Source organism: Bombina bombina, chromosome 10 (assembly GCF_027579735.1).
Source record: "Bombina bombina isolate aBomBom1 chromosome 10, aBomBom1.pri, whole genome shotgun sequence".
NCBI lineage: Eukaryota > Metazoa > Chordata > Amphibia > Anura > Bombinatoridae > Bombina > Bombina bombina.
In genome coordinates, this window is record NC_069508.1 from 25,264,486 (window position 1) to 25,290,145 (window position 25,660).

Genomic DNA, 25,660 nt, shown 5'->3' on the forward strand with positions numbered 1-25,660 from the left:
ATACAGGGAGACGCTGCTGCCGCCGCTTTATACAGGGAGACGACGCTGCTGCCGCCGCTTTATACAGGAGAGACGACGCTGCTGCCGCCGCTTTATACAGGGGAGACGACGCTGCTGCCGCCGCTTTATACAGGGAAGACGACGCTGCTGCCGCCGCTTTATACAGGGAAGACGACGCTGCTGCCGCCGCTTTATACAGGGGAGACGACGCTGCTGCCGCCGCTTTATACAGGGGAGACGACGCTGCTGCCGCCGCTTTATACAGGGGAGACGACGCTGCTGCCGCCGCTTTATACAGGGGAGACGACGCTGCTGCCGCCGCCTTTATACAGGGGAGACAACGCTGCTGCCGCCGCCTTTATACAGGGGAGACGACGCTGCTGCCGCCGCTTTATACAGGGGAGACGACGCTGCTGCTGCTGCTGCCGCCGCTTTATACAGGGGAGACGACGCTGCTGCTGCCGCCGCTTTATACAGGGGAGACGACGCTGCTGCTGCCGCCGCTTTATACAGGGGAGACAACGCTGCTGCTTTATACAGGGAGACGACGCTGCTGCTTTATACAGGGAGATGACGCTGCTGCTTTATACAGGGAGACGACGCTGCTGCCGCCGCTTTATACAGGGAGACGACGCTGCTGCTGCCGCCGCTTTATACAGGGAGACGACGCTGCTGCCGCCGCTTTATACAGGGAGACGACGCTGCTGCCGCCGCTTTATACAGGGAGACGACGCTGCTGCCGCCGCTTTATACAGGGAGACGACGCTGCTGCTGCCGCCGCTTTATACAGGGAGACGACGCTGCTGCTGCCGCCGCTTTATACAGGGAGACGACGCTGCTGCTGCCGCCGCTTTATACAGGGAGACGACGCTGCTGCCGCTTTATACAGGGAGACGACGCTGCTGCCGCCGCTTTATACAGGGAGACGACGTTGCTGCCGCCGCTTTATACAGGGAAACGACGCTGCTTCTGCCGCCGCTTTATACAGGGAGGCGCCGCTGCTGCCGCCGCTTTATACAGGGAGGCGCCGCTGCTGCTGCCGCCGCTTTATACAGGGAGGAGACGCTGCCGCCGCTTTATACAGGGAGACGACGCTGCCGCCGCTTTATGCAGGGAGATGCTGCATTATACAGGGATTTGCTGCTGCTGCTTTATACAGGGAGATGCTGCTGCTGATTTATACAGGGAGATGCTGCTGCTGATTTATACAGGGAGATGCTGCTGCTGCTGCTCTATACAGGGAGATGCTGCTGCTGCTGCTCTATACAGGGAGATGCTGCTGCTGCTGCTCTATACAGGGAGATGCTGCTGCTCTATACAGGGAGATGCTGCTGCTGCTTTATACAGGGAGATGCTGCTGCTGCTTTATACAGGGAGATGCTGCTGCTGCTTTATACAGGGAGATGCTGCTGCTGCTGCTTTATACAGGGAGATGCTGCTGCTGCTGCTTTATACAGGGAGATGCTGCTGCTGCTGCTTTATACAGGGAGATGCTGCTGCTGCTGCTCTATACAGGGAGATGCTGCTGCTGCTGCTGCTGCTTTATACAGGGAGATGCTGCTGCTGCTTTATACAGGGAGATGCTGTTGCTGCTTTATACAGGGAGATGCTGCTGCTTTATACAGGGAGATGCTGCTGCTGCTCTATACAGGGAGATGCTGCTGCTGCTCTATACAGGGAGATGCTGCTGCTGCTGCTTTATACAGGGAGATGCTGCTGCTGCTGCTTTATACAGGGAGATGCTGCTGCTGCTGCTTTATACAGGGAGATGCTGCTGCTGCTGCTTTATACAGGGAGATGCTGCTGCTGCTTTATACAGGGAGATGCTGCTGCTGCTTTATACAGGGAGATGCTGCTGCTGCTTCTGCTGCTGCTTTATACTGGGATTTGCTGCTGCTGCTGCTGCTTTATACAGGGATCTGCTGCTGCTTTACACAGGGATTTGCTGCTTTATACAGAGAGATACTGCTGCTTTATACAGAGAGCTACTGCTGCTTTATACAGGGATTTGCTGCTGCTCCTGCTGCCTATAACACCGAGGGTGAGCCCGGTACAGCGCCCACGTGTGAGCCACGCTGTCCCCTCACTGGGCAGAACCCCATATAGTGATAAACGCTCTGTGCCACAATAGGAGCCCACGCATGGCCCTCAATCCCAGCACGTGGTACTGACCTTGCCGCTGGCAGTGCCCCCCGACACCCCGATAAGGAAGGGCTGCCCGCCGTGTGTGGGATGGTGCGGCAGAGCCTGCTCGCTGTCCCCAGCCATGCTGTCCCGGTGTGTGAGCCTAGATCCCTCCCTCCGACCGTTGCCTGGCTCTGACTCCCGCCCCTCTCCGCCTCCCGGCAATGACACCGCACTGGTGCCCCGCCTCTGTGTGCGAGACTGGGCAGGAACAACTCACTGCTGGATGGTGTACTAGGGACTAGGAGTGGGACACAGTGACTCACTGAGGGCATGGGGGCACAGAGACTGAGGGCATGGGCTGGCATGGGGGCACAGAGACTGAAGGCATGTGCTGGCATAGGGGGTACAGAGACTGAGGGCATGGGGGCACAGAGACTGAAGGCATGTGCTGGCATGGGGGGTACAGAGACTGAGGGCATGTGCTGGCATGGGGTCACAGAGACTGAGGGCATGTGCTGGCATGAGGGTACAGAGACTGAGGGCATGCGCTGGCATGGGGGACACAGAGACTGAAGACATAGTGGGCACAGAGACTGAGGGCATCTGCTGGCATAGGGGCACAGAGACTGAGGGCAATGTCCTGGCATGGGGGCACAGAGACTGAGGGCATGTGCTGGCATGGGGGCACAGAGACTGAGTGCATGTGCTGTCATGGGGGGCACAGAGAATGAGGGCATGTGCTAGCAATGGGGGCACAGAGATTGATGGTACAGCCTGGTATGGAGGATACAGTCAGGGGGCACACAGCCTGGTATGGAGAATACAGCCAGGGGGCACACAGCCTGGTATGGAGGATACAGTCAGAGGGCACACAGCCTGGTATGGAGAATACAGCCAGGGGGCACACAGCCTGGTATGGAAGATACAGTCAGGGGCACACAGCCTGGTATGGAGGATACAGCCAGGGGGCACACAGCCTGGTATGGAGGATACAGCTAGGAGGCACACAGCCTGGTATGGAGGATACAGCCAGGGGGCACACAGCCTGGTATGGAGGATACAGCCAGGGGGCACACAGCCTGGTATGGAGGATACAGCCTGGTATGGAGGATCCAGCCAGGGGGCACACAGCCTGGCATGGAGGATACAGCCAAGGGGCACACAGCCTGGTATGGAGGATACAGCCAATGGGCACACAACTTGGTATGTAGGATACAGCCAGGGGAATGCAGCCTGGTATGGAGGATACAGCCAGGGGGCACACAGCCTAGTATGGAGGATACAGTCAGTTGGCACACAGCCTTGTATGTAGGATTCAGCCAGGGGCACAAAGCCTGGTATGGAGGATACAGCCAGGGGGCACACAGCCTAGTATGGAGGATACAGCCAGAGGGAACACAGCCTGGTATAGAGGATACAGCAAGGGGGCACAAAGCCTTATATGGAGGATACAGTACAGTTAGGGGGCACACAGCCTGGTATAGAGGATACAGCCAGGGGACACACAGCCTGGTATGGAGGATACAGTCAGGGGGCACACAGCCTGGTATGGAGGATATAGCCAGGGGCACACAGCCTGGTATGGAGTATACAGCCAGGGGGCACACAGCCTGGTATAGAGCATACAGCCAAGGGGCACATAATACAGCCATGGGGCACACAGGCTGATATAGAGGATACAGCCAGGGGGCACACAGTCTGGTATGGAGGATACAGCCAGGGGGCACAAAGCCTGGTATGAACGATACAGCCGGGAACCACACAGCCTGGTATGGAGGATACAGTCAGGGGTCACACAGCCTGGTATGGAGGATACAGCCGGAAGTACCTTGCCTGGTATGGAGGATACAGCCGGGGGCACACAGCCTGGTATGGAGGATACACCTGGGGGTACACAGCCTGGTATGGAGGATACAGCCAGGGGCACAAAGCCTGGTATCGAGGATAAAGCCAGGGGGTAGAAAGCCTGGTATGTAGGATACAGCCAGGGGGGCACACAGCTTGGTATGGAGGATACAGCCCGGGGCCACACAGCCTGGTATGGAGGATACAGCCAGGGGGCACACAGTCTGGTATGGAGGATACACCCGGGGGCCACACTGTCTGGTATGTAGGATACAGCAAGAGGGCACACAGCCTGGTATGTAGAATACAGCCAGGGTGCACACATGCTGGTATGTAGGATTCAGCCAGGAGGACACACAGCCTGGTATGGAGGATACAGCCAGGGGGCACGCAGCCTGGTATGTAGGATTCAGTCAGGGGGCACACAGCCTGGTATGGAGGATACAGCCAAGAGCACAAAGCCTGGTATGGAGGATACAGCCAGGGGACACACATTCTGGTATGGAGGATACAGCCAGGGGGCACACAGTCTGGTATGGAGGATGCAGCCAGGGGGCACAAAGCCTGCTATGGAGGATACAGCCAGGGGCACAAAGCCTGGTATGGAGGATACAGCCAGGTGACACACATTCTGGTATGGAAGATACAGCCAGGGGGCACACAGCCTGGTATGGAGGATTCAGCCAGGGGGCACACAGCCTGCTATGAAGGATACAGCCAGGGGGCACACAGCCTGCTATGGAGGATACAGCCAGGGGGCACACAGCCTGCTATGGAGGGTACAGCCAGCGGGCACACAGCCTGGTATGTAGGATTCAGGCAGGGACACAAAGCCTGGTATAGAGGATACAGCCAGGGGGCACACAGCCTGGTATGGAGGATACAGCCAGGGGGCACACAGCCTGGTATGGAGGATACAGCCAGGGGGCACAAATCCTGGTATGGAGGATACAGCCAGGGGGCACACAGCCTGGTATGGAGGATACAGCCAGGGAGCACACAGCCTGGTATGGAGGATACAGCCAGGGGACACACAGCCAGGTATGGAGGATACAGCCAAGGGGCACACAGCCAGGTATGGAGGATACAGCGAGGGGCACAAAGCCTGGTATGGAGGATACAGCCAGGTGGCACACAGCCTGGTATGGAGGATACAGTCAGGGGGCACACAGCCTGGTATAGAGGATAAAGCCAGGGGGCACACAGGCTGGTATGGAGGATACAGTCAGGGGGCACATAATACAGCCAGGGGCACGCATACTGATATAGAGGATACAGCCAGGGGGCACACAGTCTGGTATGGAGGATACAGCCAGGCAGCACAAAGCCTGGCATGGGGGACACAATCAGGGGGCACACAGCCTGGTATGAATGATACAGTCAGGGGGGCACAAAGCCTGGTATGGAGGATACAGTCAGGGGGGGACAAAGCCTGGTATGGAGGATACAGCCAGGGGGCACACAGCCTGGTATGAAGGATACAGTCAGGGGGGCACAAAGCATGGTATGGAGGATACAGTCAGGGGGCACAAAGCCTGGTATGGAGGATACAGCCAGGGGGCACACAGTCTGATATGAGGATACAGCCAGGGGGAACACAGCCTGGTATGGAGGATACAGCCAGGGGCCACACAGCCTGGTATGGAGGATACAGCCAGGGGGCACACAACCTGGTATGGATGATACAATCAGGGGGCACACAGCCTGGTATAGAGGATACAGTCAGGGGGCACACAGCCTGGTACAGAAGATAGAGCCAGGGGGCACACAGCCTGGTATGAAGGATACAGCCAGGGGGCACACAGCCTGGTATGGAGGATACAACCAGGGGGCACAAAGCATGGCATGGAGTATACAGTCAGGGGAGCACACAGCCTGGTATGGAGGATACAGTCAGGGGGCACACAGCCTGGTATGGAGGATACAGTCAGAGGGCACACAGCCTGGTATAGAGGATACAGTCAGGGGGCACACAGCCTGGTACAGAAGATACAGCCAGGGGGCACACAGCCTGGTATGAAGGATACAGCCAGGGGGCACACAGCCTGGTATGGAGGATACAGCCAGGGGGCACAAAGCATGGCATGGAGTATACAGTCAGGGGGCACACAGCCTGGTATGGAGGATACAGTCAGAGGGCACACAGCCTGGTATGGAGGATACAGCTAGAGGGCACACAGTCTGGTATGGAGGATACAGCCAGGGGGGCATACAGCTTGGTATGGAGGATACAGCCAGGAGGTACCAAGCCTGGTATGGAGGATACAGCTGGGGGCACACAGCCTGGTATGGAGGATACAGCTAGGGGTACACAGCCTAGTATGGAGGATACAGCCTGGGGCACAAAGCCTGGTATGAAGGATACAGCCAGGGGGGGCACATTCTGGTATGGTGGATACAGCCAGGGGGCAGAAAGCCTGGCATGGAGGATACAGTCAGGGGGCACACAGCTTGGTATGGAGGATACAGTCAGGGGGCACACAGCCTGGTATGGAGGATACAGCCAGGGGGCACACAGCCTGGTATGGAGGATACAGCCAGGGAATGCACAGTGGTACAGCCAGGTGGCACTAAGCCTGATAGGTAGGACAGAGCCAGGGGGCACAAAGCCTGGCATGGAGGATACAGTCAGGGGGCACAATGCCTGGTATGGAGGATACAGTCAGGGGGGACAAAGCCTGGTATGGAGGATACAGCCAGGGTGCACACGGGTCTGGTAAGAATGATACAGTAAGGGAGCACACAGCCTGGTATGGAGGATACAGCCAGGGGGCACAAAGCCTGGTATGGAGGATATAGCCAGGGGCCACACAGCCTGGTATGGAGGATACAGCCAGGGGGCACAAAGCCTGGTATGGAGGATAGAACCAGGGGACATGACCAGACTATGGGTGATGTAGAGTCAGGTAAGGTTAGGAGCACTTAACTAGTATTTGGGGGATATAGAGACTGTTAAGGAAGGAGACTTGCTCAGGAGAGGGGGACAATCAGGACGGGATGGCTACAAGTTTCACAGGGTCATTAGGGGACATAAGGACACATACAGCACATGAAATTGCTTTGATATAGCAGGACATATGGCAAACAAACATTGGGTGGGTGGTTACAAAGCCAAATTGTTAGCCTGTAGGCACAGATACAGGCTGGTAAGGGGTATAATAACGGCTATATATTCCATATTCATCCCCAAGAGATTCTCAGACAATCCCACATCCCCAGACTACTGGTACAAACATGAGACAGCTGCATTGCTCTAGTTGAATCTGATATCAGACAGGAACTAGCATGTGTCTACCTAGTATAAAATCTTTATTTCATGCAGCACAGACATAACTGATTACAGAACCAAATCATTTTCCAATGTGAGTGGGAATCCCATTGTTAGCTACATAGCAATATCCTAAAAATAATATAACAAAATATTGTATGTTACAATCAGAAATCTTTACATATTTGTATTAGAGGGGATACATGTCAGCAGATAAGGCTGACCCTGCTACATTCATCAGATAATTGGAGTTAACAAAAGTGTGTAACTACCACATGGGGTGGTGGAGTTATGGCCCAATGTATTAAAGGATCAAACATCTAAAGATATCTATCATGCAAATTCAAGAGTGCTATTTAAAGTGACACGATAGTCAGAAATGAAATGTGAACAAGTGCATTCACATTATGAATAGTAGCATTTCTGCAATATACTTGCATTAACAAAAATGCTTCTAGCAAAAGATATCACTGTTTGGGCAGCATACGCACATATGCTGCTCCTCCCCACCGCACCTGCAGTCTGTATCATGTTACTGTAATCAGTAACATGATACACTCTAGACATGTGCATTTGTTTTTAGACGAATGTACATTCGTATCGAATATCAGATATGTGTTTATGAAAACAAATATCCGATTCCGAATAAATGCACCAGCAAAATGTAAAGAAAACGAAAAAATACTGATGAAATTCTTCAGTATTTGTTTCCTTCAAATTGATTTTTTAACATTTTTATTACCTTAACACGCTCTGGAGAGCTCACTAAACCCGATCCTCTTCTTGCCAGGTCCCTGACCTCGCTAACAGGCAGCTTAGCACGCACGGCACCCAGGACCTGCACTAACTTTAGTAAGCGCGGCCAGGGACCTGGCAAGATGAGGATCGAGTTAGTGCGCGCTCTCCAAAGTGCGTTAGGATAAGTATTGTAGCTGCCTACAGGTGAGCTTTTCACCTGTTGCTTAGAAATATTTACATTTGTTTTAATGAAAACTAATGTAAAAGTTTAAAGAAATTAGATTTTCATTTGGTTTTAAACAAAAATGAATAGAGCAGAGAACGAGTATTCGGAAAAACAAATTTCCTTGAATATTTGTAATGAAAATTTCCCTGCACATGTCTAATACACACTACCTACAGCTCTCTATGTACGTACTACGTTAGAATGTAGGTGTATGTGCATATATATATATGCTCCTGAAACTAATGAGCTGCTGATTGGTGGCTGCACATATCTGCCTCGTATTATTGGCTCACCCAGGGCGGTAACTAGCTACCAGTAGAGCATTGCTGCTTTTTCAACGAAAAATACCAAGACAATGAAGCAAATTAGATATTAGAAATATATTGGAAATTTGTTTAAAATTGTATGTTCTTTCTGAATCAAAAAAAGAAAAAAATTGATTTTCATGAAACTAAATTTGTTCTTTCACAATTCAGATAGTGCATGCAATTTTGAACAATATTCCAGTTTACGTCTATTATAAATTTTGCTTCTTTGCCTTGGTATCCCCTATTGAATAAGCAGCAATGCAGTACTGGGAGCTAGCTGACACATCAGTAAGCCAATTGTAAGAGGTATATATGTGCAGCCACCAAATAGCAGCTAGCTCCCACCTCCTGAGCCCACCTAGGTATGCTTTTCATCAAAGGATACCAATGGAACTAAGAAAATCAGATAATAAAAGTTAATTGGAAAATTGTTTCAAATTGTATGCTCTATCTGAACTATGAAAGAACATTTTTGTGTTTCATGTCCCTTTAAGCACCTCTTCTTTTTGTGTAATAAATGTGATTGCCGCACGCTCCCTAGAGAGACCAAAAATCTAACTCTTTGAATGGCCAATACTACAACGCACATAGCTGGTTTAGGCAATTTGTAGCAGTTTGAAATGCTAGGTTACAGATTTTGCTTTTGAGCTTCTCTAGGGACAAAAAAAAAAAGCAGTGTGTGTTTTTTTATTGTTCCTTTATACAGTAAATCTTTAACAAAAGGTTATTTTTTCTATTTTAATCTAAAACCAGCAGCTGGACAGATTTTGATAGCTGTAAAAACTGCTATTATGTATTTTTGCCCCAGCTTGTCATTTTCCTAAGGTGACTGTTGTTTCATGGGACAAATGCCTTTAATTCTAATGTGCTAACCTGACCTGTTGCTGGTTAGAGTATTCTTACAGAAGAATGTAACTGGAGGAGAAGCCTGATAATTACAGCTCTACAGCGCTAAATCCTGCAATGACCCGGATAGTCCTGTTTAATAAGTAACACAATATAAGTGTCATATAATGCAGGCAATTATATATATTGCTCTAAGTTGATCATAAAGATTCTAAACCAATTTAGATAATCTATCATATTCCCTTTTAGTATAAATATATCTCTCAAACTCTTCTGAAAGTGGCATTGTAGGTAAAATAATCTTCCCTTTAATAAGAGTAGAATTGTATAATTAACTCATGCAAAATAAAAAGTATTTTTTTTCTGACAAATTTTAAAATGTAATTAAATTTGCTGCTCCGTATCATGTGACAACGATCTGACAATCGCAGACTAGTATACGTATACACTGCACATGCTCAGTAGTAGCTGGTGCTTCATAAAGTGTTTATATAAAAAGACTGTGCACAATTTGACAATGGAAGACAATTGAAAAGTCTTTTAAAACGGCAGCCTCTATCTGAATCATGAAAGGAAACTTTGATGTAAATGCATGAAGCTGCATTTACAGTTTTTTAGCAGGCTCACATACATATATAGGTTGAATGGTAAAATCAAGTGATATTTTTAGGCAGGTAGGTTGTCTCAGGAGTGTGCATGTGTTTGGAGCTCTATATAGCAACAGTTTTAACAGTTACATTGTGCAAAAACTGCTGCCATCAAGTGCACTTTGAATTATATACAATTGGTGCTGTACCTGTTTTATAAATGTATCACATAATAGATTAATACATTTATCACATTTTATATTCTTATCCATTGCTTAAAAATCAAACAATGCATGGTTTTATATTCTTTCTGAAATGCACAACAACAAAGATAGGTGCTTAGCTGCATATAAACATAGTTCAGTAGCTTGTTGTGTGGGATAGTGCCTATCTAGGGTGCAACCTCTTTTAGCTCACTTGTGAATTCATGCATATTTATTTCTCAATCAATAAAAACTTGGTACACAACTAAGAATAACCCAACCCATAGTGAGACATTCTGGTGTCACATGGTATCAAAGTGCACTTATAGGGACAATATAGTCAGGCAAGCAGCTGATAAGAGTGTATTCTTGACATAACTTTTTTTTTTGTATAGCCAATACTCCAGTACTGACATTTTAAGTATAGATGGAGGTTTCATCAGGCAAAATCAACTAATTAAAATTCCACAGGTGACATTGCGACTGTGATACTTTGGCAGCACGATACAGCTGCTGAGGCAACATTCCAAACAAACAATGCTGTAGGGCAGCGGTGAGCACTGAGCAATTACAATCTGAGAAAACTCTAAAAGGTGGTCCATACACTATTTATTTACTGGGATTTAAAGGGACAGTCTAGTCCAAAAAAAACTTTCATGATTTAGATAGGGCGTGTAATTTTAAACAATTTTCCAATTTACTTTTATCACCAATTTTCTTTGTTCTCTTGGTATTCTTAGTTGAAAGCTTAACTTAGGAGGTTTATATGCTAATTTCGTAGACCTTGAAGGCCGCCTCTTAAGAATGCATTTTAACAGGTTTTTCACCACTAGAGGGTGTTAGTTCATGTTTTTCATATAGATAACACTGTGCTTGTGCACGTGAAGTTACCTGGGAGCCATCACTGATTGGCTAAATTGCAACTTTGCAAGTCTGTCAAAAGAACAAATAAAGGGGCAGTCTGCAGAGGCTTAGATACAAGATAATCACAGAGGTAAAATATATATAAATATAACTGTGTTGGTTATGCAAAACTAGGGAATGGGTAAACAAGGGATTATCTATCTTTTAAAACAATAACAATTCTGGTGTAGACTGTCCCTTTAACTGAGAAAGAAGGTGACAGAGAGAAAGAGAAAATTATAAAGAGACAGGGAAAAAAAAGTACATATATAGAGACTGCAATGTACTGTTTCATTGCTGATTTATATATATGTATATAAATGATTTAGATGTCAGTTTTGCTAGTTATGTTACTTAGAGGATTAATTTGGATTTTTTTTATTTGTCACACAGAGATTATGACTGTGAGGCGTTGTCACATTCACAGGTACAGGTCAGTGTATCATGGTGTATATCATATGGCAGTGACATCATTCTGCTTACACGTGCACTTATTTGTGCACTTACATTAGCTTGTCTGTCACCAGAGCATATTTATAAATCAGTACCTAAGTGCATTGTTTATCAACCGCAGTCCTCAAGTAGCCCCAACAGGGCTGGTTTTCATTATAGCTGAACCAGTGCACAGGTAAAATAATCAGCTGATGGGTGAGAGCAGGTTGGTAACCATGGTTACTGATCAGCTGATTACTTCACCTGTGCACTGGTTCAAATATAATGAAAACCTGGTCTGTTGGGGGTACTTAAGTGCCATAGTTGAGAATCACTACCTAAGTGCATGCTCTGATCAGTGCCTGGAGGTGTGCTATAGAGGCTGATCTAGTGTTAAAGGACCAGGAAACACAGTAGATTTGCATAATCAACAAATGCATGAGAAAAAGACAATTCAATAGCACTTAGTCTGAACTTCAACTTAATAGATTTTTTTTTCTGACAATTTTAAAAGTTGTGTCTTTTTCCACTCCCCCTGTACCATGTGACAGCCATCAGCCAATCACAAATGCATATACGTACCATGTGACAGCCATCAGCCAATCACAAATGCATACACGTTTATTCTGTGAAATCTTGCACATGCTCAGTAGGAGCTGGTGACTCAAAAAGTGTAAATATAAAAATATTCTGCACATTTTGGTAATGGAAGTAAATTGGAAAGTTATTTAAAATGTCATGCTCTATCTAAATAATGCAAGTTTAATTTTCACTTGAGTGTCCCTTTAAGAAAATAATAACTCAGGATTTTTAAACAAACTGCATTTATATTTGGGAATTGGCTGATTGGAGGCATATTACAATAGCTAATGGCAGTACATGAGCCATCTATGGATTGGGTAGTGTCTGATTAAAGCAACTAAAACACAAAGGCAGACCAGGCATTATTAATGGGGGGAGGGGGTAACAAAGATAATTGAAAAGCTGAGTGGTACTTTGAGAGTTTTAGCCTTCTACTGCCATTAACCCCGCCCCCGCCCTCTCTATGCTCTCCAACAATGTTTATAGCTGCAAGTAGTAACCAGATTTTTCCTCTCTTTATAGCACCTATGTTATATCACCTTGCTGCCGAAGACCTCATGCTGTTGATGTTTCTTATCATATGATTGGATGGCAGTATTACACAGCAGCCAATAAGAGGGCTAGGCAAACCACTGGACATGTAAAAAAGTATCTGACCAGTGATGGTCGATAGTGATAAAATAATGATTCATTGTGCTGGATCCTCTAGAAATATCACTGCTTGATTTGTGTAGAGTTTAAAGGGGCATGGAGTCAATAGTAAGTAGGGTATAGGGTTTGCTGATCCACTTAAAGGGACAGTATATTATAAAATTGTTTTTCCCTTTTATATTAGTATAAAGATTATGCAACCTGTGAAATTCTCTAATCCCCTCACTGAATATCCTTAATCTTGCGATAATCTATATATAGCTTCATGCATTTACCCCAATACACCTAAATATTCAGAACTGATATTGTATCGCACCTTAACAATCCTCTTTTGCTTAAACAGTTTACTGATAAGGGACAGCCAAGCATGAATTACACTTCAAATCTTATTTAGTAACTTTTAAATATCCTACATAAATCAGTGCGTAAATCAGTGAGTAAAATTGGCAAAGTGAGGATATACCTATATTTGCAAAAAGAGATCTAAACTTCTCTCAAAAGAGCATATATCTATGTGAATGAAACTTGTAATACTGCTTATTAAAATTCTGCAAACTTTTTCTCAATTTATATAGTTAAATACTCAGTGCAGATATGCAAATCTCTAATTAAATAACAGACAATATTATCAAACACATATGATATATTGTTTAGCTGTCAGATTATCCAAGCTTCTTTGCAGGGATCGCCCGAGTATAGACAGATGAATGAAACTGTCCTTTTGCTGCAGATATAGCATGCACTACCCAGAAGTCCTGATCCAAGTTCTGCAGTAAATTTACTTAGTCAGGGTAAGATATATAATACTGCCCTTATGCTCCCGCTTCTAATCCTCATTTGTGTTAATTTTAACAAGTGATTCATTGTGAGTAAGGTTAATTTTTATAAATACATTTTATGATCTGTTCTGTGTAGAATAATTGTAACAGAATAACCGTGTATAATTGATTCATAATCTAGTTTTTACATAAATATAATTCAAGGTGTCTATAAAGATAACTAATCAAGAATTAAGGAATCAAATATTAATTTTTTTATTTTTTTTTTAATTTTTATAACAAAGTTACAGAACAAAAAAAAACATCTCACACAAACATTACAAACAAAATAAGAATCTCCTTGTTAACTTTAAGTAGACTATTCGGTCTGGCAAATATTAAGTATTGCTCTTTCTAACTCAATTCTCAGGTATTATGCTCTGGGCATCAAATATTAATTTTTAATAATATTATTGTTATCAAATTTATAGATATCTATATAGTGATATTTTGGAATACACCACAGAGAACTCACTGAAGTATATTGACAACATTTCTGCTATATTAATTGTAGCTATCGCTGACAATAGTTTTATACTGCTATTAATTATGAATATACATAATTACATTTTACTGGAGGTTACTACTGAAATAATAATTAATAATAATTTTGTAACCTAGTATATACTAACAGCAATAAATTCTACAGATTCCCTGAAAATGAGACAAATGGAACACATGGGAATTTGACTGGAACAATGTGATTGGATAATCTGTTTTATTTTAGTCTCAGCAGAGAAGCCACAAATTAGCAGATTCCTAGAAAGAGAAGATTAATAAAGGGTGCAAAACCTTACGGAAAATATTTTGATGCTGGAACACAAGTAGTTAATTACTATTCACTGCATACACAATGATTCTCATATGGTCATTTACCTAACGTGGTTGTGGCACATGGAATACATTTAGATTTTCTTGTTAGACCTGCAGTTTTTTTATCACTAACACATATATAGGAGTCGTCCCTAACAACCAATGAGAATACATATTGCAATGTGCAAAATATATTTGCTGATAACTGCAATTTAAGCAGTTTTATTTTATGTTAAAGGGACATAAAAGTCCAAATTAAACTTTAATGATTTATATAGAGCATACAATGTTAAAAGACTTCACTTTACTTCTATTATCAGTTACTTTGCTCTTTTTGTATCCTTTGTTAAAAAACACATGTAAAGAAGCCTGGGAGTAGCAACACACTACTGAAAGCAGCTGGTGTTTGGTGACTTCACACATATGTCTCTTGTCGTTGGCTCACCAGATGTGTTCAGCTAACTCCCAGTAGTGTACTACTAATCTGCAACTTTACAAGAGTTAAACAATATTGCAATTATAAAATAATGTAATACATTAGAACATTTTCTTCCCTTTAAAGGGACAGTAAACACCACATATAAAATCACTTTATTTTAAATATATTACATTGCTGAGTACTCTTTTTATTTCCAATTCACATCCTCTATCAGTAGTTTGTCCCAGCTACATTTTCAAAGTACAATCCAGACCGTTAGTTATGGCCCCCAAACTCAGCCCCTAATTATGAATCGAGTTTACCTGTTCTATCAATGCCCCTCTTAGATGCAACTCGCAAATCAGTTATTACTTCAGTTCACGTACTGTTGCGCTTGCGTCATCATTTCTAAGCCCACGTCGACTGCCGCATGTGCGCATGCGCAACCTCCAGGGGGAGCTAATATTCCGGAACCATATATTTACAATGTATTTGTGAACGTCAGTGGCAGTTACGTTGAGTTGTCACCTTCACTGCGTGATGACATATTGCTACAGATCGTGAGCGAGCAGCAATTTTGAAAATGAAATATACACAAGGGTGAAGAAGGAAAAGGGAGGAGGAGTTTAGGGGCCATTTTTGAAGGAGAAATAGAGATATGAACGGTAACGATTATGAGAGCCGATGATGGCATTCACTAAAGGGGGTATGTGTACATTGTTTAATAGCTTATATCGTTTGATCCAAAATAGAGTTGTAAGTGCTGTTTACTGTCCCTTTATTATTTCAAACATTATTTTACTGCAATAGTTTTTTTTTTTATGGTGAAAACTACTCTGCAGTGCAGAAAATGTAAATCTAATCCTAGCAAACAGATGTGCACTACATGATTATGCTTTGCTATTACTTAGTGAATTAAAAAAATTACTGACCATGGGATGCTATAGAGTTTTGCAAACTTTAAGGGACAGTTTACCCAAAAAACTTCTCTCCTTTAATGTGTTTCCAATTATCCATTCTACCTGCTGGAGTGTATCAATTGTTTTACAAATAGCTCCTTAGATTTTATATTGGCATTTGAAATAGCTGATTTAGCCTGCAGTATCCCTATCTACACTGAAAGTTTCTATACCTAGGTATAGGCTTTTGAGAAATTATGTAAACACAGCCAGCAGAAGAAATTTACACTCACAGTGGGAGGTGGAAGAGATAAAGCTCTAAAATGTTAATTTTTAACAGAGACAGAGATAAGAAAGGGAAGCATTTGAGTAATAAGATAACAAGATCTGATCTGTCAGCAAGCCAAGCCTATTTTGGTAGGCTGTGGTATCAAAGAGCAAATCTAGCTATTTATTTTGCTATAAGAAGTATAAATGAGCAATTTCTTACACATTTTATACACTGCAGCTGGTATATCAAGTCATGGGGAACACATTCAGGGAAAAACTATTTTACAGTGAACTGTCCCTTTAAGAATTATTGTGTGTAAAGAAATGCTAGTGACTTGCTGCATTTCATTACTTTACTTGCTAATGACTCTTCAACAAAAAAAAATTAAAGCTGATAAATATAATCAGTTATTCACAGTTTAACCCAAATGTCTGCCATATGGGGTTGCAGCACATTTCTATGTAATCCTTTATGGGCATAAGACTGTGGGCTGGTGACATTCCTTCCGCACACAAATGCCTACATGTAACGATTGGTAGATATGTGCCAAAGATATGTGGTTCATGTTCTACATAATCCAGGCCAAAGGCAACATAGCCGGCATTGTGCTTTTTGATCTTGAGCCAGACGTCAAATATTTCTCATCGATTGCATCATAGAATTTGTCTTGGTATAAAATGTATATTCAGATTCATCTTTGCATCCTGACAAAAGAATCTGATTTAATGAGGTGGTGAGCGCTATCACAGCAAGCAATCATTTTTCAAAATGGTTTAAAGGGACTTGAAACACAAACCTTTTCATGAATCAGATTTTAAACACCTTTCTAATTTACTTTGTTCTTTTGGTATCTTTTGTTGAAATGCAGGGGCATAAACTTAGGAACGTGCACGTGTCTAGAGCACTATATGGCAGCAGTTTTGAAGAATGTAATACATTTGCAAGAACACTAAATGTCAGCACTATTTTCTGCCATGTACTTCTCCAGACACCTAGGTATCTATTCAACAAGGAATACCATGGGAACAGGGGCGCATTTTGGATAAGGCTAACAAGGCACTTGCCTAGGGCTGCAGACAGGAGGGGCAGCACTTTTTGAGTTTCTGTTGGTAGCAGAAGGTGACTTAACTAGCGCTAGCTGTCTGTATTGTGTATATATATATATCCAAAAAGGGAAAGCACAATCATAAAAATTTTCTTAGTGCCAACGTGCACTTTAATCCAAGCAAAGATCCATATCCAATAAAAAGGCAGTCATTGGTCTTCTTGCATTAGAACATAGCATTTATTTAAGCAAATGTTAAAAAGGACATAACATTTTGGTGCACATTAGCGCCTTTGTCAAATGTCACATAAAAGGTTTAACAGTATAAACCTAAAAGCAATTGGCAAATAGAACAATACCATCACCTTAAATACCTTAACAAACAATACTAATGACCAACCAGTTCCCCTCCACACCAACATGCGGCAGTGACGTCATCATCGACCGCCGTCGCATGACGCGTCATCACCCCGTGTGAGCGGTACCATAGTTACCAATCAAAACAACTACGCTAAGGGACCGGATACATAATAATTATCAAAGTACCATACATACTTAATCAGTAAATTTATTCATCATCTACAAATCTACTATTATAGATTATCTAATCTTTAACCCCTAATGGAGAAAATGGCCACATAAAAATACACAAAGTAGTGCCATTAGCTAATCAGGCAGTGAGAAAAACGATAACTTGCATAATGCCCTTATTGTTCCCATAGGGGTTAGTATACTCCACCTACAACAGGCAAGTTCAATTTATATAGGGTAGGGATACTGCAAATATTGAGAACGATACATACATATACCACATCAGTGACGAGTACATGGGTATCCAGCAAAAGACATATTAGTGCTCAATAACTAGGACCATATCATCCTTTCAATAAGACCCACATATATACACTACTGTCTTCAATGCCTCCTGAGGTATGGGTGGAAACCAGAACTCCAGTGAGTGCCCATTTGGAACCGACATCCATGTAAAACTTCGGAATGATGCTTTGGCATAGATTAATAGAATGGACTAAAGTCCAAAGAGGTGTTAAGACCCCTAGAGGCCAGAGTGTCCATCCTGTAGATCCACTTGCTCCCAAGTTGCAAGAGCCTGTTAGCCCTATTGCCACCCCTAGACAGTGGGGGTATATGATCTATAAGCATGGATCTTAAGCTAGAGACACTGTGTTTATGATTGGCAAAGTGACGTGCCACCGGTTGATCGGATTCTACTTTTGAAAGCGATTCCCGAATGTCACACCGATGGTAAGCCATTCTATTCCGGAAGGGGGTTGTAGTTTTACCAATGTAAACCAACGAGCACGGGCAAATCAGCATGTATACCACATAGGTGCTTGTGCAAGTCAGCCTGTGATTGTGTAGCGTTTATTGCTATGTGGATGCTGAAAAGATGATCCCCTTTGCATGCTATTGCAGGTTATGTAGTGGTCAAATGGAAAACAGACCTTCTTGGCTAATTTAAGCTAGGACTCTTTGTGATAACACATCACCGGATCTGTTTTAACTAGTAGATCACGTAGGTTGTTAGCTCTGCGATAAACCATTCTGGGGGCTCTCATCCGTTGGAATGGTAATGTCGTGTCTGTTTCGACCAATGTTACCGTACAGATTTAGCCAGAGTATCACACGTTGGTACATAGGTAGTCACAAAATTCAGCTGGTTATTTTTGCCATCAATGTCAATGATCTTCTTAGGCAATTACCATTCCAACGGATGAGAGCCCCCAGAATGGTTTATCGCAGAGCTAACAACCTACGTGATCTACTAGTTAAAACAGATCCGGTGATGTATTATCACAAACTGAAGACATCAGTATATAGCTGATACTTTTGGGCTTGGTTCGGAGTCTGAAAATCAGCACAATGTTATTTAAAAATAAGGTAAAACTATACATTGTTACAAAAACACTCCAAGGTGGGCTATATAAATGGATCATCTACAAAACATTTATGCAAAGAAAAATCTAGTGTACAATGTCCCTTTAATTCTTATAGATTTCAATCTAAGACCATAGGAAGCAGCATTTAACTGTAGCGCAATGCTACATTTGAATATTTGATAGTTACAATTCATTTTATATAACTATTTGAATGATAGAATAAAGGTCACTGTGAAGTTATTTTATAGATATGCTTTACAAATTAAAGGGATGTGAACCCCATTTTTTTCTTTTATGATTCAGACAACACAATTAAAAAAAAAGTTTCCCATTTACATCTATTATCAAATTTGCTTTGTTCTCGTGGTATTCTTTGTTGAAGAGATACCTAGGTAGTTAGTGTTCAAGTGTCTGAAGCATTGTATGCAGCAAGCAATTCTGAAAACTAGTGCTCTTGCAAATGTATAAACTGCTGCCAAATACTGCTCCAGGCATCTGCACACTCCTGAGCTTACCTACTTGATTTTCAACATGGGATACTAAGAGAATGAAGGGAATTTGATAATAGAAAACATTTAAAGTATTTTTGTATATATTTTGCACTCTGCCTGAATTGTGTCCCTTTAACTTCCTCTGTTGCCTTGATGATGTTCCCATTAAAGGAACAGTCTAGTCAAAATTAAACTTGCATGATTCAGATAGGACAGGCAATTTGAAACACATTTCCAATGTACGTTTAGCATCACATTTGCTTTGTTCTCTTTGTATTCTTTGTTGAAAGCTAAACCTAGGTAGGTTCATATGCTAATTTGTAAACCCTTGAAGGTTGCCTCTTAACTCAGTGCATATTGACATTTTTACAGCTAGACAGTTTATAACATTTTGCTCACTCCCTTGGAGATATTTATGAGTCAGCACTGATTGGCTAAAATGCAAGTCTGTCAAAAGAACTGAAATAAGGGGGCAGTCTGCAGAGGCTTAGATACAGGGTAATTACAGAGGTAAAACATTATATTAATATAACAGAGTTGGTTATGCAGAACTTGGGAATGGGTAATAAAGATATTATCTATCTTTTAAAACAATAAACATTCTGGAGTAGACTGTCCCTTTAAAAAAGAATCAAGCAATGCCATTTTGTTTTGTTTTTTTTTGCCAGTGCACATATCTAGTACTCATCTGTTATTAAAACATCTAAAATAATTTTGCTTGGAATTTTCCATTCCAGCAAACATAATGGTTAAAACATTCCAGCACTTGTGCTTCTGTAATTCTTAGTTATTATGTAGCAGAGGTTAAACTACTCTGGATACTATGTATCCTATAACGATTTCCAGGCAGTCATTAAAGTTTTTTTTTCTTTCTTCAATCTAAACAAAGGCATTTTAGTACTTACTGCAGATTTTAGAAAATGGATATAACTGTTCTCAAACAAAAAAAAAAAAATATATCTATACATTTGTTTTTATAATTGTGTGATATTTGATCACTAACCAGGTGGAATTTTCCTTATGGGATAGTAAGCTTCACCTGCACATATTAGCATTTGTATCCTATTGAACAGGTTTCATTGTGAGTAAATATTCCCCTTTTCAATGTTAATTAATTTTTGTTTTTAGCTTAATGTTCTTTAAGCAGTTGCTATAACAACCAGTCTCTTGGCTCATACATTTCACTTAGTATTTTCCAACGCCTGGGAGGCTCTAAATGACCTTTCAAGTACTGAATATAATCCTAATGTGTTAGAGCACTTTATTATAGCTCTGTTACTTTTTAACCACGGCTCGGGGGAGAAATGCATTACTGTGAGCTAGCTGAACAAATCTGGTGAGCCAATGGCAAGAGACATATGTGTGTGCATCCACCAATAATGAGCTAGCTCCTTGTACTGCATTGCTCCTCCTTCTGAGCCTACAGAGGCATGCTTTTGAACAAAAAAACACCAAGAGAACAAAGTACATTTTATAACGGACATTAATTGAAAAGTCTCTTAAAATTTTGATTACTATGTCCCTGTAATAAGATTCTCGAAACTTTTGACGAATAGGATGGAATGTTGGATTGTACTGTAATTATTTTATTATAGTCTTTGTTTCTTTTTTAATAGGACTTCTCTTTGTCTTGTTTTAATGGTATTGCTGGATAATCGTCTTTAGGAAGGATCACTTGATGTTTTCCGAGTCCCATTAAGATTTGAACAGATAACTGGACTAGTGGAGACATCATTGGAAATTTGTTCTATCATTGTGGATGTAATACTGTTTGTCTTCTTCCTTTATCTGTGATTAAAGGGACATGAAACCCATTTTTTTATTTCATGATTTAGAAAGAGCAGCAATTTTAAACAACTTTCCAATTTACTTCTGTTATCTGATTTGTTTCATTCTCCCGATAGCCTTTGTTGAAAAGCATATAAAAATTGGCTCAGTAGCTGCTGATTGGTGACTGCACATAGATGCCTCGTATGATTGGCTCACACATGTGCATTGCTATTTCTTCAACAAAGGATATCTGAAGAATGAAGCAAATTAAATAATAAAAGTAAATTGTAATATAGTTTAAAATTGTATTGTGTATCTGAATCACAAAGGAAAATGTGGTGTTTCATGTCCCTTTAAGCTACTATTTGTTCATTTAATTTTTTAATGGATAAAACTACCTTTCAGAACGTGGTATATATAAAAAAAAAAGAATGTGTACATTTTGATAATTGAAGTATTTTGTAGTTTTTTCCCTAATTTCTAGCTAACTGTATAAACTATGAATTCTTAAAGGGACAAAAGACAAAGTTAAACTTTTTCATGATTTAGATAAGGCATGCAATTTTAAACAACTTTCCACTTTACTTTTATTATCAAATTAGCTTTGTTCTCTTGGTATTCTTTGTTGAAAGCTAAACCTAGATATGCTCATATGCTAATTTCTAAGCCCCTGAAGGCCACCTCTTATTTCAGTGCATTGACAGTATATCACAACTAGACAGTGCTAGTTCATGCCTGCCATATAGATAACATTGTACTCACTCCCGTTGAGTTATTTATGAGTCAGCACTGATTTGCTAAAATGCCAGTCTGTCAAAAGAATTGAAATAAGGAGCAGTCTGCAGATGCTTAGATACAAGGTAATCACAGAGGTAAAAAGCGTATTATTATAACTGTGTTGGTTATGCAAATAAAAGGATGATGATACACAATCTCAAACTGACAAGTGAGAGATCTTAAGGGGGCGCACTAAATTATACCACCATACAATAACTCTCTCCACCACTCCGATGCGTGCACTGTTCTCTCCAATCCCAAAGTCAATTCATCTAAAATGATATAAATGAGAAGAAGGTGCCTTGTTGGTGCAGCACAGTTACACTTAAAGTGAAGGTAAAGTTTTGTTAAGCAGCAATGGTATTTAGGATCCTTTTAATAACTTCAATCCAGTCGCTAGGTTTGTTTTTTACAAATATTTAGTTATTTAGGTATTTTTCTAACAATAGTTTTGTTACCGTTCCGTGCAGATTCTCCTCCCACCCTCAAGTTCCGGGTTTATGATACTGTGACGTATAGAGCGGTCCCACCCGCTCTATACGTGTCTACTACGCTCGTGCACATCGAGCATGGAATAACAGCGCATGCGCATCATTTGTTCTCAGCGATCTTTGCGCATGCGTTAATCCCGGTTGTCGCTCTCTACTGCGCATGCGAAAATACTTAGCAAGTTCCTCGGCAGCTCCTACTATGACTACTACCTAAAGTTTATACTGCGCATGCGCGAAATGAGGACGCGCGCGGATGGAAAATGAGAAGTAGAAAATGTTACGCATGCGCATATAGACCCATCTGTTGATGACGAAATTTGACGGCCGCCTAACGGCCAGAGAATCAATTGGATGGCTCAACCACGTGATAGTTCTTTATAAAAAAAAAACATTGAACGGGTTGATTTTCGGAAAGCCGATTACATGACAATAAAATAAGATATCTCAGGTAATATATATTTTGGGGAATATTGATGAATGAAACTTATATTTATTTGCCTTGATATCTATAATTGTTTATAATAGAGTGTTTGACTTTACCTTCACTTTAAATGGATATGTAATAGAATAATCAAGTACTCAAAAAGTGTCACCCAATTGTGCTTAGTAGCACATGCTAGGATTTCCCAGTGTCCCAGCTCACTGAAACCAGGTTTAGAGTCAGCGACTCTCTGCTTTGCCGGAAGGTGATGATTCAAATGATGTTATTATTAACAATTTCAGGATTAAAAAATTGTTTATTAAAAGTTGCAACAGCATAAAAACATATAGGAGCAGATACACTCTCTCCTTTAACAGAATTGCTATGCTTTTCTCAGCTGTGCTGTTTCATAAGCCATCTAAGGTGCCTTTACTAGCCACAGACCTCTAAGACCCCTTGAAAGAGAATTACCTGTTTGTTCAAATGGTGGTCTTGGAAACACAACTAGATGGGTTTTGTTTTTTTAAGTATAACAAATACTTAGGAATTTTCTTGGGAATGGGACATTATATACTCAATAACAAATCTGTTATGTCTAGAACACTAATAAAGTTTATTTTCTAGTAGACAAGTCCCTCTCTTAAAAAAAAAAGATATGAATTTTGCCTGTATAGTCAGGTGATCGCTATGGTAACAATGAACACTTTGCAAGAAACAAAAAGTGATTTTATTTCTGTACTGTACAATGTACTCCCAAAAGCCCATATGGGTCCCTATTTCACATGTGACTACCCTTGATGACAATTTAGTATGGTAATCACAGTTACTGCAGTGGTCACAGCCATTTTCAGTATTATTTACTAAAACATCAACTAAAATGCACATTTTGTTTTACAGGCATTTTGTAACTTCAGCTAAGGAATAGCTTATACCATTATCAGTTCGCTTCAGGGGTCCTGATGACCACACATTAGAAATAATCAGCGCCTTATATCATCTAAACATGAATAATATTTTGTTGTCTTTGGAAAATGATTACCTATATGGTGTATAACAATAAGCTTTGTAATATTTTATATTTATTTATGTAAACCAAAAAAAATTGTTTTTAAAGTTTTTGCTCACCTTCACTATACGTATATTGGTATGACCCACTGAGGGTGTGACTTTTTTCTGATCAATGATTGGTTTATTTATTATTTTAAATATGGCAGCTGATGTATAGCCTGATGAAACAGTGTGTTACACTGAGAAACGCGTTGCTGTTGTTTTTATTGTTAATACATTTGTACCTTATTTTTAACTCTCCATCTGCTGCTCCATTGTTTTTTTGGCTTAGGCCAAATACTCTATTTGACACTCTACTTGAAGCTCCTGGACTTGTAGTGTGATCTATGTGACATTGATCTGCTCCTACTACATCATTTTTTGGGCATCCCTGGACTCTCCCTGGTGAGACGAGGACCCCCTATTGGCGACATTTTCCTATTGAGGTCTACCGGACGACGTGTGGTTCCGGATTGCGAATATTGCACTTTCTGTGCTGTATATTGTGTGAGTAGGATTCTTGTGTTCCTATTGCTGCTTTTACCTATATTATATGACCTGCACTATGTGGCGCCCTCTACCCATTCCTTCTTAAACTAAATAATGCTACATACAGTAATAGATTAACAAAAATTAGTGCAAAGCCGTTAGCAACATCAACACTGTGGTTCTGGGTAAGACAACAGTTGAGAGCTAATCGGCACTACAATCCAAAACGGTGGAAAAACGTATAAAATAAAAATATTTCTATGAGATAAGGTGCTAATCCTCAAACATAACAATTACATTACACAAAAAAGAGAAAGTATGGGGACTTACAGCACTATTCCCTACTGATAAAACATAACCTTTATTAATAAATTAAAATTATTATCAGAAGGTAATATCACTTCTAATCACCCTGCTCACATATCACCCTCCCACTGGGTAAGGTTATATAGCGCAGAAAAAAGCAGAGTGAATAAGAAAATAAACAGAAAAAGGTAAAAAAAAAAAAAAAATCAGTGTTATTTACCCCATATTTACCTTCCCAGCCCCCTATCAGAACTGCCCTAGGCCTTGTCTCTATCAGTGTTATTTACCCCATATTTACTTTCCCAGTCCCCTATCAGAACTGCCCTAGGCCTTGTCTCTATCAGTGTTATTTACCCCATATTTACCTTCCCAGCCCCCTATCAGTACTGCCCCAGGCCTTGTGTCTATCAGTGTTTTTTACCCCATATTTACCTTCCCAGCCCCCTATCAGTACTGCCCCAGGCCTTGTCTCTATCAGCGTTATTTACCCCATATTTACCTTCCCAGTCCCCTCTCAGTACTGCCCCAGGCCTTGTCTCTATCAGTGTTATTTACCCCAAATTTACCTTCCCAGCCCCCTATCAGAACTGCCCCAGGCCTTGTCTCTATCAGTGTTATTTACCCCATATTTACCTTCCCAGCTCCCTATCAGTACTGCCCCAGGCCTTGTCTCTATCAGTGTTATTTACCCCATATTTACCTTCCCAGCCCCCTCTCAGTATTGCCCCAGGCTTTGTTTCTTTCAGTGTTATTTACCCCCATGTTGTGTCTCGCAGTATTATTTATCCACCCAAACTCTTATCAGTACCCTCTCAGCCCCCTCTCTCTCAGTACTGCCCCAGGTTTTGTCTCTCTCAGTATTATTTGCTTAATATATGACCACCCAGACCCCTATCAGTATTGCCCCAGGCCTTGTTTCTTTCAGTGTTTTTTACACCAATGTGTCTCTCATTATTTACCCTATATTTTTCCACCCAAACCCCTATGAGT

The 25,660-nt window shown here is 41.9% G+C and overlaps 1 protein-coding gene and 2 long non-coding RNA genes across 3 annotated transcripts in view; 2 read left to right on the forward strand and 1 right to left on the reverse strand.

The window, feature by feature from the left end:
- UCK2 (uridine-cytidine kinase 2) overlaps nt 1–2,320 on the reverse strand; it is a 130,863-nt gene extending 128,543 nt beyond the window's left edge. Inside the window, exon 1 of the mRNA XM_053693875.1 lies at nt 2,173–2,320. Coding sequence (XP_053549850.1) covers nt 2,173–2,268 — 96 coding nt within the window. The 5' untranslated portion in view covers nt 2,269–2,320. The remainder of the gene's footprint in view (nt 1–2,172) is intronic.
- A 101-nt stretch (nt 2,321–2,421) lies between these two features.
- Nucleotides 2,422–24,361, forward strand: LOC128641284 (uncharacterized). Its single transcript, XR_008399465.1, has 3 exons — nt 2,422–7,334; nt 11,445–11,478; nt 24,168–24,361. It is a non-coding gene; the product is annotated as an uncharacterized LOC128641284 (long non-coding RNA).
- On the forward strand, nt 11,733–24,136 carry LOC128641283 (uncharacterized). The gene is made up of 2 exons (XR_008399464.1): nt 11,733–18,243; nt 20,986–24,136. It is a non-coding gene; the product is annotated as an uncharacterized LOC128641283 (long non-coding RNA).
- Nucleotides 24,362–25,660: the final 1,299 nt, after the last annotated feature.